Consider the following 13,153-nt stretch of genomic DNA (forward strand, 5'->3'; position numbering starts at 1 on the left):
CTGGACAGGCCCGGAACAGGGGACAGATACTACACATCTCTCCCTTGTTCCCCTTACCTGGCATGGCCTGCCCCTAGGGCTCCGCCAGTGCCTGCCGCCCAGCCTCGGTATCTTCTGGCCCCCAACACTCTCCCCACTGCCTCCATCAGGTGGACACATGCCCCCTCGCTCCTGCCTATCAGGCAGGCTACCCACCCCTAAAACCACAACAAAATCCCCCAAGAAAAAGAAAACACACACACACACAAAACCATTAAAAATCCCCTTAAAAATAATGCCAGGCCGGAGTCCACAGGGAAGGCCAGGTGGTGGTGGTGGTGGTGGTGGTGGTGGTGGCGGCGGCAGCAGCAGCCGCCGCCGCCGCAGGCCCAGCAGCAGCAGGCGCGCCTCTTCCCCGGTGATGGTGGTGGCCTCTCCTGCAGGCCCTGGCTCTCCCAGGCCACCTCAGCCAGCCAGCTTATGTAGCCCCTCCAGGGAGGGCAGGTGGAGCAGCACAGCTGGCTCGGTACCTGGGGGCCTGGTCCTGCAGGGACTGGCAGTCTGCCAAGCAGAAGTCTCCAGGGAAGGCCTGGTGGTGGTGGCAGTGGTGGTGGCGGCGGCAGCAGCAGCAGGCCCGCCTCTTCCCCGGTGGTGGTGGTGGCCTCTCCTGCAGGCCCTGGCTCTCTCTGCAGAAACAGTCCAGCCAGCTTTTGTACATGGAATGGCGGCATCTTGTTCTTCGCGTCTGGCTGCAAAATGTCTTGGGGCCAGCCCTGATGGAAGCTCCCAGGCTCCCTCTCAAGCCCACATGTTGGAGATGAACGGCAGCAGGTGGCCCCTCTCTGCATCAGGCCTGGTGGCAAGGTTCCCCAAAGCAAGAGCATCTCGCTGGCTACCGTCCAAGGCAGTCCTTTGGCAGTTCTTGGAGTCATATGAAAAATTTACAACCGGGGGGGTCGGGGGAGAATTGTTTAAAAGACTGATTGCCAAGGAGGTTGGAGAACTTCTGCCAGGCTGGGCTGACAACAGATGGTTGAGCTCACTACAAGGGAGATTGTGGTTGCATTTGGATGCATGAGAGTTCTCGCCTCCTGCTGAACACACAGGTCCAAGGCTGGCTGTACCACTTGTCCGTTGTCACGCCACACAAGCGTACAATTTGGAGGAAGAGGAAAACTGAGTCCAAGCTGAGGTGTTTCTAAAGCTGAAAACAAGCAACCAGCCCTCAAGCTTGGAAGTATAGAACCCACGTGGTTCTCAAGCGTGTTAGTGAATTCTTGGAGCCCAGGGCGAGGGGTGTGCTGAGCTAAGCAGGAGATGGGATTTCAGTGCTCCAAACAGGCCCTTCTTTCTCTCTACCCAGCTCCTGTAGCTCAGTGGTAGAGCCCCTGCCTTGCCTGGGGAAGGTCTCAGGTTCAATCCCTGGCATCTCCAGGTAGGGCTGGGAAAGACCCCTGTCAGAAACCCTGGAGAGCCACTACCAGTCAGTGTAAATCATCTTGAACATGGAACAAACGTCTGACTCAGTATAAGGCAGCTTTCAATGTTTCTTCTCCACCACCCCTCCTCACAGTATTTATTATATTTTTAGCAGGGCCCAAAACAAGAGTTCTCTGGGCAAATACTAAAAAAAATAAGCACAGTACAGAATAAACCACCACCACCACCACCAATAATCAGCACAAGAGATGAAAAATACAATATAAAACAGGTGAGAGCAGCCAATCCAACACTCTGCAGGCACTTTAAAATCTAGGATCTAAAATGTCTGGTGCCAAAAAGATCAACACTGTGAGTGCAAGGCGAGGGGGCCACCACCAAGAAAGGCCCGCTCTCTTGTAGCCACCAACCTAATTTCATTAGCTCAGGGCACCTGGAAAAGGGCCTCTCCAAAGGAGAAGATGTTCCTTTATGTCCCCTGGACCCAAGCAATTTCAGAGCTTTCAAGATCGACACCAATGCCAACGAAGCAGAACTATGCTAAACAGTCTACTCCAGGGGTGGGCAGAAGGTACATCTCCAGAAGTTTGGGACTTCAATGCTCAGAAGCTCCTGCCAGCATGCCAGTGGTCAATAATGCTGGGAGTTGACGTCCCAAACATCTGGAGATCCACTTTCTGCCCACCCCTGGTGGCATCCTGAGCATTCTGTTCAGGTTGCAGAAGTCAGGATAGCTTGACCCCACATTTAATCATATCTAAAATTCACCAGGCCTTTATTATTATTTGAGAGGTGGGGGGAGATCAGCAGATAACCTTACAGTCAAATGAGGCCCCCAGACTTTTTCTTGTGGAGTATGCCTATTTTAAGCCCCATTTCCCCCGCTAAACATTAAGCTCTGGGTTCCATCTGAACATGTGAAATGATCCAGCAAGCCCTGGCCAGAAAGACCATGGAGCCGCTCTCACCTGGCATCCCTGCCAACCGGGGTCGCCTTGACCATTGTCTCTTCCCCCGAAGAGCTGTCATCGTCGGACTCTTCTGACTGAAGGTCCTCAACCATAGAACGCAGTGGCCCTGGAGGTCAGAAGCCAGGGGAAAGCAGTTTTAACGGGGTATGCGACAGAATTTGGGCTCAGCGCTAAGTGGGGCTGCGCCAGGCTGTTTTAAAGGGCACCGTCAGTTTGGGCTCTGTTCAGTTCCCCCAGAAAGTGTACACAATGCTTTGAGAGCAACCAGGCTACCTTTAGAGTAGGTTGGCACAACTTAAGGCTCACTAAGCCAAAGGCAGGCAGCCAGCCAGCTGTTCATGGTGGCCCACAAAGGGCATAATAAGCCAGTCATTCTGCCTGTCTGGGGCATCAAAATAAGGGCCCTGCTGAGTCGCAGCCAGGAGGGAAGGGCTCTGTACACCCTGTGTAGGCCTGCCGCAGAGGCAAGGGGGGCACTGTGCAACTCCCCTATCATCCTCTGAGATCCCCCCGTCTCTCATAAGAACGCAAGAACAGCCATGCTGGTTAGAGACCATGGGTCTATCTAGCGCTCTCCCGTTTGAGAGTAAAACTGTTTCATGGTGCTTAGGGCCAGCCAATCCTTTCAGAGCAAGAAGAAACTCATTCCAAGGCCTTTCTTACACCCTGGAGAGCGAGCTCAAAACACTGTTGGGAAACTTGGGGTGAATAAGCCTTGTTTACACCCACAGAGGCTATTCTGTTGGATTGCTCTGCTTTGCTGCGCCCTCCCCGGCCTGTGGAGGAACCCCTAGTAATATGGGGATAACACTGACCTACTTTACAGGGTTGATGTCAGGGATGGCAGCAAGATAAGGTGTCACACTTTAGGCACGCTAGGAAGCACTCTGTGAATGCTGTTATTTACTGTTTAGTACAGCCTTCCCCCAACCTGGTGCGGATTCCAGATGTGTTGGGACCACAACCCCCATCACCCCCAGCCAGAATGGCCTGGGGATGATGGGAGTTGCAGTCCAACACATCTGGGATCCGCACCAGGTTGGGGAAAGGCTGGGTTAGTACAAGTAACATTGATGAGAATATTAGTAACTACTTTTAAAAATTAATCAGCAGTGTTATCCTCACAAACCTCAATGAACGACTGATTCTTCACTGACTGCTGTTCAATTGATTGGTTTTTACCTGCTTTACTTTCAACCTTGCTCAACCTGATGCCCTCCAGATGTTTGGAACTACAACTCCCATGAGCCTTGACCATTGACCATGCTGGCTGGGGGTTATGGGAATTGTAGCCCAAAACATCTGGGAGGGTGCCAGCTCGCTTATCCTCTGCGCTGGCTTATAAAGTCTTATCGCGATAGCCCAGCTGCCCAGACAGACCTACGTTAGCTTCCCTCAGGTGAGAGACTATTTTTGGTTGTTGTCCCTGAACTGTGGGATCCCTCTGAGGTCAAGCTGGCAGGCTGCCTCTTCCTGAGGGGAGTGTTCTGACTTTTCTTTAATATGCATAATAATGTATCGGTTTTTCATAAGGCTTTGTGGTGAACCACTTTTGAGCATACCATGCAGGAAAGTGGACTACAAATAAAGTGATTGATTGGTTAGGAATGTCGGGAACTTATTTACATAATTTGACTGGTTTTAAAAATCAATCTGTTTATATTTATTTTTTTAGTGCTGGTTGACTGGGACCATAGGCCACTTGGGGAATCATTGGGTTTGAAAAGCAGTTCACAAGCATTGGTAGCAAACGAAGAAATCATCAAGCCCGATGGGAATCTTAGCCTCAGCTCTTTAATGAGATCTACTGGAACTGGTGATGCTACTGCCAGAACCTATGTTTTGGGTAGCTAGCCAAGTGGCACAACTTTCAAGAAAGGCATGGTGGGGGGGGGGGGGGTGTAAAAGCTTAATCAGGCACAGAAATACTGAGTTCATGTTAAGAATATAAGAGCAGCCCTGCTGGAACAGGCCAGAAGCTTATCTAGTCCCCACCATGAGCCACAAACCCCCAAACCTCCAGTTCACGTCTCACTAGATGGCCCCAGAGAAGCCGTTCGCTCTCGCCCTCAGTGGGCTCAACTGTGATACGGGAAGAGCAATGCTGACTTACCTTACACGATCGTGGAAAGGACCACAGAGAGATATATACATGAAGCGCTTTCACCGTTCAGAAAGAGCAATGCTAAATTTACCAACTGATTTAATTATTACGATTAACAACAACCTCTTACTTGGGCACGGTATGCTTAATGGACACCAAGACTCACATGGGGTCTCCAAACAGCAACGCACCTTGGCTGTGGTTCTGAGACGGCTTGAAATCAGAGTCTGAGCTGGAGTCTGAGCTGGAGCTAGAAGGGCTGGATGGGGCAGACTTCATCCCCCATAGAAAGGGAAAAAGAAGAGAGAGAATGATGTCAATCCTTCAGATCAGACTGCAGAGATGGCATCTGTCCCCCGCCCCCACAACTGAGAGAGTTCTTTAGTAACCAAGATTAGCAGCCCTTCCCAACCTGTTGCCCTCCAGGTATGCTGGACTACAACTCCCAGGGTCCCACAGCCACAGCAGGGTGGGGTGGAAAATTCTCTAACACTTTTATGTCGAGGCAGACATTTTTCTGTTCATAAGTTTGTTGGTAACAAGGAATAGTTGCCAATTACAAATAATGTATTTGGCAAGCATGGCAGTTCCAAAGATGTAATTAATGTTTTTCAGGTGACTGACAGGTATGTGGAAGGATACATCTATGTCACTGAAATGCATCTATGTCTTTGCATGAAATGGAACTAAGAAGGAGAGACAGCAAAATGGAAGGTGCCCCAACAGCCTCGGTGGAAGAGAGGTGAACACTGTGGAAATAGATGAGTGCTTGCTGGCACATCATGCACAGTTCTTTGGGTTGCTAAAGTTATGCTGACTGAAGAATGCTGGGAGTTGTAGTCCAACACATCTAGAGGGCACCAGGTTGGGCAAGTTTGAATTAGGGTGCAATCCTATGTACATTTAGACAGAAAAAGTCCTACAACTCCCAGCATGCCCCAGCCAGCCATGCTGAGAATTGTAGGACTTTTTCCTTCTAAACATGCATAGGATTGCACCCTTGGTATGTCAGCTGTTTTCAGTACCTTCGTTTCTTTCTGACATTCAAACAATATAAGGGAAGTACATGCTACTGTCTTGAAATTTTTACAAGTATCCCAATAAAAATGTCTACATAACGTAACATTTAAATCACACTGTAGGCTCTGGCTGTGGGCTGCTAAGGTTTGTAGGTGCCGAGATAATGATAAGCCAGATCCAGGCTTGCTTACAAGGAGCCTTTACTGAGTACTTACGGTGCACAGGTGTACCCAATGGTTGGATCAGACAGCTTCTCTGAACCCAGAGCCAAGGGGTACAATGGGTCTTACACCATACATGTCAGCAGTGAGGCAGCATGGCAGCCGCAAGCGTTAATTCGCATTCATCTGCAACTTTCCCAGCATAGCCTAACAGCGCTTGTGCAGCAGAAAAACAATCAGAAGTTCCCCAGCACAGACACCTGTAACTCGGCATAAACAAAGCCTCGCTTCTCAGGCACATCCTAGGCCCCGATAAGATACTAGCCTTCGTTAGCATGGAATGTGCTGAGGCCACGCTATCGACCTTTGACTCATCTTACCAATCAAGGGGCCTACTAGCAGGAAAACTGCAACTGATGGACTAAAGTCAGAGAGCATTATGGATCTCTAAGCTCCCTCTAAAACTACAGGCTTGGGGCCAATACACACACGGAGGGAGCAATCCTACTGGGATAGGCGGCCACCTCCGAACTCAGAGGCGACCGCTTATCCAATGCAGGGCAGGAGAAGCGTGGAGGGTATTGTCCCCTCTGTGCTTCAGCTGCCCTGCATTTGCGGCTAGACAGATGATTTCAGCTGTTTAGCTGCAGGAAGGTGGAGCGCGTGAAGCAGCTGCCGGACAACACGTTGGATGTGTCGTACTGGCATGCCCACCTTTTCCGCCCTGGAACGCCCCGTTTTTGCCACTCCACACTCCTCTTCTGAGCATGGGGCCGTTCTGAGCTAGGGGCATACGGATTACTCACCCGGTTCCGGTGGGGCCGTCCGCTGCGGGGGAGGAGGCGATCCGTCCCTCCCCCCTGGAATACTCCCCAGCAAGCCTGCAGAGATGCAAGCCTGCAGAGATGCAAGCCAGGCCCACCCGCAGCCAGACTTCCATCCGCTGCCGAGCTGTGGCTGACATTTGCATCCCTGCGTTAGCCGTGATAGGCTACGTATATATTTACGTAGCCTATCATGGCAAAGAGCAGGGACACAAATGGCGCCCACTAGGCCATTTGCATCCCTGCTCTTTTCATGATAGGCTACATAAATATATACGTAGCCTATCACGGCTAACGCAGGGACGCAAATGGCGCAGCGGACGTAGCCTATCACAGCTAAGGTAGGGAGGCAAATGGCGGCCAGAGACCGGTGCAGCCATTCGTGGCCGCAGACCAGGGCAGCGGATGGACTGGACGGCCAACAAAAGGTAGGGTCCATCCCGGGGAAATTTCGTGGGGTGGCGGGGGGGATTGCTCCATTCCGCCACGGACTCCTATCATGGTAAAAGGCAGGGACGCAAATGGTGTAGCGGACGCTATTTGCGTCCCTGCTCTTTGCCGTGATAGGCTACGTAAATACTCACTGGAGTCTGCGGCAGAATTCTCTAACATCCCTATTCTGAGCTGCCTGTGAAGCAACGCGCGGGGTGTGTGTGTGTGTTGATTCTCAGGGGACCGACTTTGGAGGGTGGGCTCTGAGGTTGGTTCCCAGAAACTGGCATATCCTATGGCCGTCTAGCCACTGACTAGTGGCCATAGGCTTGCTCCTTAAGTGTGCTTTAATTAAAAATATTAATATTTCAAATATTCTCAAATATTCCAGGTCTAATACCTGCAGGGACTTGGGTCCAAAAATTAACATGGGGTACTTTTTTCTTTTAGCTTTACTGTTTATTTTACTTGTGTTGGTAAACATGCTCAATTAGATTACTCTCTAGTGATTTTCTGATGCAAACAGAAAATTTCCCTATGCAAATTAGCCTAATTTGCACAGGAAATTTGTCTAATTCCATATTTTCTGGGAATCTAACTTCGCTGCCCAGCTAGCCTCGATCTCTGTGCGAAAGGAAGAAGTACCTTCAACAGGAGGGGTGATCCCGATAGCTTCTGCCTGCGTGTGGCAAGATTTTCTGCGTCTCTTTGAGCAGCGATTACATCCTAGCTTTCCGCTACCAACATGCTTTCCCCATTTTTCCCTGACTCCCCCCCCCCACTTCCCTTAGCCACCTAGATTCTCTCCTCTTCCTCTTTACTTATTGAGCTTGTTTCACCCCCTCGCCCGTCTCTCCCCCCCCCCGCCCCCCTTGGGCAGCCTCCTAGTTATTTTCTTCCTTTTCATTCAACAGCTCAGGTTGGGAGAAGCCACAGGGGGAGTCGGGAAAGACTTTTGACTTTTTTGTCGTCTCCAAAAATGGAATTAACCCCACCCCCTAAAATTAATTAATAACAAAATAATACACATTGTAATGTAATAACACCTAAGGGCACAATCCTATTGGATCCTCTCTTGATACTCATACACCTCCAAACTTGGAAGCATATGAGTATCCAGTGCAGAGTAGCCTCCACCACGCCCCCTGGTCTGCAACTTTGGTAAGACAGGCTTTTTCGCCCCTCTAACTGAGGAGCTGGGGAGGGAGGGAGACCTGGGGATACGGTGTAACCATCCCCTCCCTCCCCTCCCACTGGCATGCCCCCTTTCCCTTCTCTCCAAGGTCGCCTTTGCAACCTCGGAGAGGCAGTTCTCTCCGTGGTGGCTGTGACGGGGAGCTCCGACTCCTGGATCCGAGGGTAAAGTGCTGCCTCTGACCTCAGATCCAGGAATCCAAAGTACCCTATGCCCCCCACAGCCCCCAGACTCTGCCCAGAGGCCACAGGATTGCTCTCTAAATAAACTTTTACAGCGACTGGTCTGGCACGGCATGCTTTGGACATTTTTAACACAGGGGCAAAATTCTGGCTACAAGAAGCAGGCCCGAGACCGACATTGAGGTTTCTGAAGATGGGACCAACCCAATCCCTGCCCCGCTCCTCTCATACATACTGCTGCGAAACATGGACACAGCCTCCTCTTGTGCCCTATTTGCTTCCTTAACATGAGCCAGAGCTCCCCATGACAGAGCGCTAGACCAGCCTCTGCCAAGCACGGGCCCTCCAGATGACTATTTCATTGTTTTCCCCTTCTCTCCCCATTCCCTTTTCCTTGTGTGTCGTGTCTTTTTAAGACTGTAATCCTGCAGGCAGGGACTGTCTTCTTTACCAACTGACTGAAAGCTCCTCCGGGAGCCCTTTTTTGGACTGAGGAGAGATATAAAAATAAATCTAAAGAAAGAAATGTGTTGGACCTCAACTCCCAGCGTGCTGGTTGGTGGATGCTGGGAGTTGTAGTCCGACTCATTTATTTATTGTGAGGGCCCCAGCTTGGGGAAGGCAGGTTTAGATCTCCTTGCAGTGCTCAGGGGCTCTGGAAGTCGTGTCTTGTAATAGAACATCAGGAAGGACATGCTGGGAATGTGGTCTAACTGCCCATGATGCAGCCGCTTTGCTGAAGCTAAGCAGGGCTGGGGCTGGTCAGTGCTGGGATGGGGGGACCCCCCCGCCATGCCTCCTACATATGCCACACTCCTTGATTTCCACCATGGAAGAAAGGCAAGAGAACAATACAAAAATAAACATATAGGCCATGGACGGTTGAGAGAGCAGAATACAGGCACTAGTAACCTCAGGACTGGACTACTGCAATACGCTCTATGTGGGGCTGCCCTTGAGGCTGCTCCAGAAGCTGGTGTTAGTGCAGAACGCAGCAGCTTGGCTGTGGTCGGGAGCTGCCCCCTCTCAGCATGCAGCTCCTTTGCTGAGGGAACTGCACTGGCTGCCTATCTGCTACCGGGCCAGGTTTAAGGTTCTAGTACTAGTGTACAAAGCCCTAAACAACTTGGGACCAGGTTCCCTGAGACAGCGCCTTCTCCCTTACTAACCTGCCTGGTCACTGAGGTCATCGGAGGGCTCGCTCCCGGTGGTTCCACACAGACCCATGGCCCGTCTGGAGTCCATGCGGAGAAGAGCCTTCAGTGTGGTGGCCCCCTTCCTATGGAATTCCCTGCCTTTGGAGGTCAGGCAGGCACCAACACTGTGTTGTTTCCAGTGCCTCCTGAAAGCAGCACTGTTCCAGGAGGCATTCCTTAATTGACTAGTTATGGTTTTTATTGGGACTCTGTTTTAAAAAATAACAATTTTTTAATATGATGTTCTATCTCTTTTATCTTTTAATAATTTTGTCTTTTATTGTTCACTGCTCTGGAATCAGTTTTGATGTGGAGCAGTATATAAATGCTGTAAATAAATGAATACAGATGGGGAAGGGCCCCTTCTCTCACTGGCAGAATTCAGAGCCAGGACTGGACAGCAAGTGAGTGTCAGATGTAGAGCTGGGCTTCAATCGCCATGCAGCCACAAAACTCACTGGGTGACCTGGGGCCAGCCGCTAACTTTCAGGCTAAGCTGTCTCACAGGGCTGCTGTGAGGATAAAAAGGGGGAAACAGGAAGGAGCTGCGCACGTTGCTCCGAGCATCTCGGGGGCAAAAAGGTGGTGGAAGAACATTGACTCAGCAATGAGAATAGAAAAGAAACAGTTAGCCAGTTCTCCTCTCAAACTAGCTTCTTAAGGGAGCTTTATTTGGGGAGAAGCCGTTTCCTCCCAAAGCCGCAAACCTTTGCATCGCTGATATGGGCTTTACCTGCATTTCCCTTGAACTGTCCTGAACTGAATGGCACATCCTGAGTGACTCCCTCTTATCTGAAGGAAAGCCCCGAATCCCCACCACCTGCAGGAGAAACTACAGCAGCCTCCCCCAAACTGGTGCCCTCCAGATGGGTTGGACTGCAACTCCTATCACATATGCGGGCTGGGAACGATGGGAGTTGCAGTCCAACCTGTCCGGAGGGTGCCAGGTTGGGGGAGGCTGGACAAGAGAAAAGAGCAGGCAGAGGCAGGCGCGAGATGTGAGCCACCCCCAGCGCTAAGCCTCCTGAAACTGCCTCTGGCCCTGGTAGGCGTTGCCTTGACACAGCCCACCTCGTGGGACAGAACTGAGCAGGCTCCTCACCTCTGATTTCAGGGAAGCCTCGTCCTCCGAATTGGACTCCTCAGCCCCTGCCACCTCCAGGGGCTTCTTGATGGCCTTGGCTTCGCTCTCCGGCTTCACTTTCTCTGCTTTGGTGCTGGGCTTCTCCTTGGCTGGCTTCTTCTCGGCGTAGGACGACGTCCGCGGGGAGGTGGCCAGGACGGTCTTGGCCACTTTGGAGCTGCTCTTCTTGGGCTTTTTGGCACTGGGTTTCAGAGACTCTATGGCCGGGGGCCTCTTGCTGTAAGGCTTGGCCTCGGGTGGCTGCGGGGGCCCACCCTTGGGAGATGTGTTCTCCACCTTGGGCTCCTTCAGTGCCAGCTTGGGCTCCTTGAAGGCCGCTTTAGGAATGGGCTTCTCCTCCTTGGGCGGCTTGTTCTCGATGGGCTTCCGGGAGGAGTCCTTCACGGGCTTACCCGGTTCCCTCTCAGCATCCCGGGAGGAGTTTTTGCTCTCCGAGTCTTTCCTGGGCCTCTCGCGATGCTCCCGGGTGACCTTGTGGAGCTTGGAAGCTTTGCTGCCATCTTTATTCACCTCCTAAGCATCAGGCAAAGGAAGGAGACAGAAAACAATCAAGGAAAACCCCAAACGCAGAGCAGAAACTCCCAGCATGGATTGACATTTCAGAAAGAGCAAATATTGTTAGGGTTACTTTTACAAGATGACATTGATTTGGACAATCTAGACTTGGATGCTGAATTTGTTAGTGGCAGCTAATACCTTCTACTGGGGAAAAAAGCTATGCACTTTCAGTCCCAGACTGCAATGGAATCAGAGAATTGGAAGGGACCTTGCAGATCATCTAGTCGAACACAATGCTCAAGGCAGGGATCTTGCAAGTTCAGCACCCCTGAGAAGTGGCCGGTCAGCCTCTGCTTAACTTCCTCCAGCAATGGAGAACCCACCACCTCCCAAGGAAGTCAGTCCCACCAAATGGCTCCTCTTATTTATTTATTCCATTTCTATACTTCCCAATAGAATCATAGAATAGCAGGGTTGGAAGGGGCCTACAGGACCATTGAGTCCAACCCCCTGCTCAATGCAGGAAGCGCCCTGGGTGGTTCCATAACAATTAAAATCAAAACCCCAGCATGATAAAAATGTAATATAAATCTTTTAAAGTTTAAAACGGCAATATAAAACCAAAGCAAAAGAGCCAGCAGCAGTGCAAAGTTTTAAAAAGACATTAAGGGTGCAATTCTATGCATGTCTGGACAGAAAAAAGTCCTACAACTCCCAGCATTCCCCAGACAGCATGACCAGTTAAAATTTTTGTGCACCGCCCAGAGAGCTTCAGCTATTTGGCAGTATAGAAAATAAATAAATAAAATAATCCTGCCACTGAGAAACCAACAAGAGATTTGGAGACAACATATGTTGAGAGCAGAAACAGTAAGTCTAATCACCAGGTTTTCATCTAGGACCTGAGATGGAGGCAAGAAAACATTATTTCGACCTGTCAAGGTATTAGGAGTTTTCACTGGCAAATTGCTAGGATGGGAGGACAGGACGTTGAGCATTGGAAAAACTATGTCTTGGCATAAATCCTTGAGAAGAATCAACATGAAACAGTCACCCTTGTCCCCCAATGTACTATATTCGCAATTAGTGTTTAAAAAGTGCTCTTCACACTCTTTTGATACATACTTATGGGAAGGCTGGGGTTTCTGACCATCAATCGTGACCGGAAATGCTTCCCGACTTCCCTGCATCTGGCCTAGAGAATCTTTTTTCCTTCTGTCCTCTGCTACGGACACAACTTTGTCCATCTCATCTCCATACACTGGAGGCCACATGGAGGAACAGGATACCTAATGTGGGCACTGCTCCAAGACAAGGGCTGTGGCCTGGATATGCAATTCTAATATGTGGAAGGCCTTCCCAGTATCTACATAGAACGGGAACTACAGTTTCTAGACCTCATGGTCAAGCAGAGCCTTCCCCAACCTGGTACCCTCCAGATGTGACACTGGGAGTTGTAGGCCAACAGATCTGGAGGGCACCAGGTTAGGGAAGGCTGGTCTAGTACATATATTTGAAAATGCAGCCTCCACAGCCCCCACACATCTTTCCAGAGGGACTCACCTTTGACCCATGGGGTGGTTTGGTCTTCTTAGGATCGGAGAAGGCAGACAGCGGGATTGTGGGTAACATGGGGTAGTCGGGACTGGGCCTGGACACTGTTTCCACACCTTCTGGCACTACCATCACCTAGGAAGGATGGGTGGGCAAATGAGTTCTCAGTGCTACGAACTGTAAAACTGGTTGTCACTGGACAAGATTCCAGGCAGGGCTGTGAGAAACCCTTGCCTCAAAACCCGAAGAGCCTCTGCCAGTCTGTGTGGCCAATACTGACCTGCATGGACCAAGGGAGGCAGCTTCTGATGTTCCTAATTTAAACAAGTCCTTTCCTCACTGTGAGAGAGTGGAGCATAGTGAGTTCTGCCTTGGGGAAATTGAAAACACATGGTTTCCAGAGTGGCTGCATATATATCTGCAGCCACCACAGGCCCTCGAGGAGCAGCAGAA

General features: G+C 50.6%; 1 protein-coding gene across 3 annotated transcripts in view; it reads right to left on the bottom strand.

Moving 5' to 3' along the window:
• LOC146334122 (protein ENL-like) overlaps positions 1–13,153 on the bottom strand; it is a 43,451-nt gene that overhangs the window by 11,420 nt on the left and 18,878 nt on the right. For all 3 annotated transcript variants that reach the window (XM_084825343.1, XM_084825342.1, XM_084825344.1), the window contains 4 exons: positions 12,710–12,835; positions 10,607–11,161; positions 4,686–4,767; positions 2,388–2,496 (listed from right to left, as the gene is read on the bottom strand). In XM_084825343.1, coding sequence (XP_084681469.1) covers positions 2,388–2,496; positions 4,686–4,767; positions 10,607–11,161; positions 12,710–12,835 — 872 coding nt within the window. The remainder of the gene's footprint in view (positions 1–2,387; positions 2,497–4,685; positions 4,768–10,606; positions 11,162–12,709; positions 12,836–13,153) is intronic.

Source organism: Heloderma suspectum, chromosome W (assembly GCF_057233095.1).
Source record: "Heloderma suspectum isolate Gila_16-S chromosome W, 16-S_ref, whole genome shotgun sequence".
NCBI classification, from domain to species: domain Eukaryota; kingdom Metazoa; phylum Chordata; class Lepidosauria; order Squamata; family Helodermatidae; genus Heloderma; species Heloderma suspectum.